The sequence below is a fragment of the Silene latifolia genome, chromosome 2, assembly GCF_048544455.1.
Source record: "Silene latifolia isolate original U9 population chromosome 2, ASM4854445v1, whole genome shotgun sequence".
Classification (NCBI taxonomy): Eukaryota; Viridiplantae; Streptophyta; class Magnoliopsida; order Caryophyllales; family Caryophyllaceae; genus Silene; species Silene latifolia.
The window spans coordinates 82072267-82074961 of record NC_133527.1 but is presented as its reverse complement, the minus strand read 5'-3'; the positions used below and the strand labels follow the sequence as shown (position 1 = coordinate 82074961).

At 45.5% G+C, this 2695-nt stretch overlaps 1 protein-coding gene across 1 annotated transcript; it reads right to left on the bottom strand.

The window, feature by feature from the left end:
* Positions 1-341: 341 nt before the first annotated feature.
* LOC141641009 (uncharacterized) lies at positions 342-776 on the bottom strand. The gene has a single exon (XM_074449687.1). It carries the CDS (start codon positions 774-776, stop codon positions 342-344), a length of 435 nt encoding a protein of 144 aa, XP_074305788.1.
* Between the last annotated feature and the right edge of the window lie 1919 nt (positions 777-2695).

Sequence of the window (2695 nt, the reverse complement as noted above, 5' to 3'; positions counted from 1 at the left end):
AACAGGCCATTCAGCTGCTTCTTCAACTCTTCCAACTCTTTACGCCCCATACGGTACAGTGCTTTAGATATAGGTCCCGTCCCCGGTTTGAGCTCAACATTGAAGTTGATATCTCTCTTAGATGGTAAACCCGGTATCTCATTTGGAAAAACATCACTAAACTCCCCAACCACATATATATCAGATGTCGACGGTTCCTCCACACGCATATCTATCACCTAGCTAAGAATCAAGGGATACTTCTTTCTTAAATATGACTTTAGAGTCATTACTGCAATAAACTTATACTTTGGTCTCACTACGAACCACCTATGTGATACCTTAAATCCCTTAGGCCCCTTTTAAGATACTCTCTTTTGTCTGTAATCTATCATAGCATCATACTTGCCCAACCAGTCCCTTCCGACGACGACCTCAAACCCATCCATAAGAAACTCTAACAAGTTTACTGGTAAGTATGCCTCCTCCACCAACATGTACACACCTCTATACAAACTAGAACAAGACACCGACTTCCCAGAAGGTATTAACACACTATCTTTTACAAGTTCATACTCTCCCAAATCCATCGCTAAGGCACGACTCCTAGACACAAAAGAGTGGGTTGCCCCTGAATCAAACAGGACGAAAGATGGCATATTATGAACAATAAAGGTATCGGTAACAACATGAGCATCGTTCTCTCCCTCCTGCTTGCCCATTATAAAGAGCTTCCCACTGCTTTTCTGACCTCCACCCTGGACCGTGGCATTCGAAGTAGTTGGCTTGGCTGTCATATTCTGCGTCACACTGTTGTACGAACGTTGATAGGACCCTCCATTATTGCGGTTCTAGCCGCCATTGTTGTTGTTATGCCCTCCACGATTGCCCCACGACCTATATGGCCTGTTGCTAGCAAAGCTTTAGCCTGGAGCTTGAGAAAAGTTCCCCTGATAAGTTCCCGGAAAGCCTCCTCCTCTGGCACTGGTGACTCATACCTCTTATGACCCACTCCGCCATAATTGAAGCAGGTAAGGTTGGAGTTGTCACTAGTATTCCGACCACCTCCTCTTCCCCAAGCCCAAGATCCCCCTGCATCCCCAGACCCTCCAGAAAAAGCCATAGACTGATCGCGATTGCCCCTCTTGTGGCCCGTCTGGTTGCCACTCTCACTCTCTGCCTTTCTCTTCTCAGCATTCCTTTCCTTAGCCACCTTGGCCAAGTCCACTAACCTTTCAACATGCCCAACTTGTGCATATACCTCTTTCAAATCAGTGAGTACTCCAGCTGGCAGTCTATCCATGATCTTTGGTGTCAATCCATTTTCAAAGCGAAGACTTAAACCCCGTTGACCCAACTGCATATCCTCTACGTAACTCGACAACTCTAGGAACTGGTGATAGTACTTTGTGACGATCATATCATCAACCATGCTGAATGAATTGAACTCAGCTCTCAGCTTGGGATGGATGTTCCCCGGCACAAAATAATCCCTCATTGCGCTCTGTAAGCCTACTGATGGTATAGCATCGTATCCCTGGTCCTTATATTATACTCTAGCATCCTCCTTGACATTCTGCCACCAGACCCCAGCCTCACCTCTTAGGTAGAATGCAACTTGTTCAACCGCCATCTCCGCTGGACACTTCACGACCTCTAGAAAACTCTCTATCTCGCAGTGCCAATTATCGAGCAGCATTGGCTAACCAGTGCCCTCATAAGTAGAGGGGTGGAAGTGAGAAATGGTGGTGCTTAGTTTGGATGCGTCCACCGATTTCTCACCGCCCTTACCCACGTTCTTGAGTGCCTCCATGAGCGCATCTTGCTGCTCAATCATACGGGCAATCTTATCCACCATCTACTCTGTAGCTTGAATGTAAGCTGCTGACCTCTTTGGTGGCATTTTGAGCTGATATAACCAAGGAAACGTAAGAACATAGCCTACGGCTTAAAATAAACAAACACTCCGCCAAAGAAGTACTCGGCCAAGTACTGTGAAACACTCGGACGAGTAAGGACTACTCGGTCGAGTAATGAGACTACTCGGCCGAGTATTCCACTCCAGTAGCCAACCTCAAAAACACATAAAACATGCTCGGTCGAGTAAACACGTTACTCGGTCGAGTATGCCTCACTCGGTGGAGTACCTCTCTTACTCGGTCGAGTGATCACAACCAGTAGCTACTGCCTCATACACACAGACAAACACTCGGTCGAGTGCTTGGTTACTCAGTCGAATATCCCTTACTCGGTCGAGTACCCTCCCTTCTCAGCCGATTCATGCCAAAAACGATCTATCTAATTACGGGAAATATACTTAAACATGCAATACGATACTCCCAACACTTTACTACCCTTCCAAAGCCAAATAATAAATCATAAACCATGTTTAAATACTACGATGTTCAAGATATCCAATTCACTTTCTCATTTCATCCAACAACTTCACAAGAATAAAAACTATAGATACCACACACATTACTTCAAACACACAACGATTCCCAAGATACCCCCATGTTGACTAGCTCGAAATGGTAAGGGCCTCAATGCGACTTCGGGACGTCTCCCAAGTCTTTGTGATAGCTCCAAACAACTCCTACTCCTCTTCATTTTATTTAGACTCCCTATGTTCATTAAGTTCATTAGTTTTAGGTTCCATCATCGTCGCTCTGATACCACTTTGTAACACCTCCACATACCAAGGTGCCTTACCAAG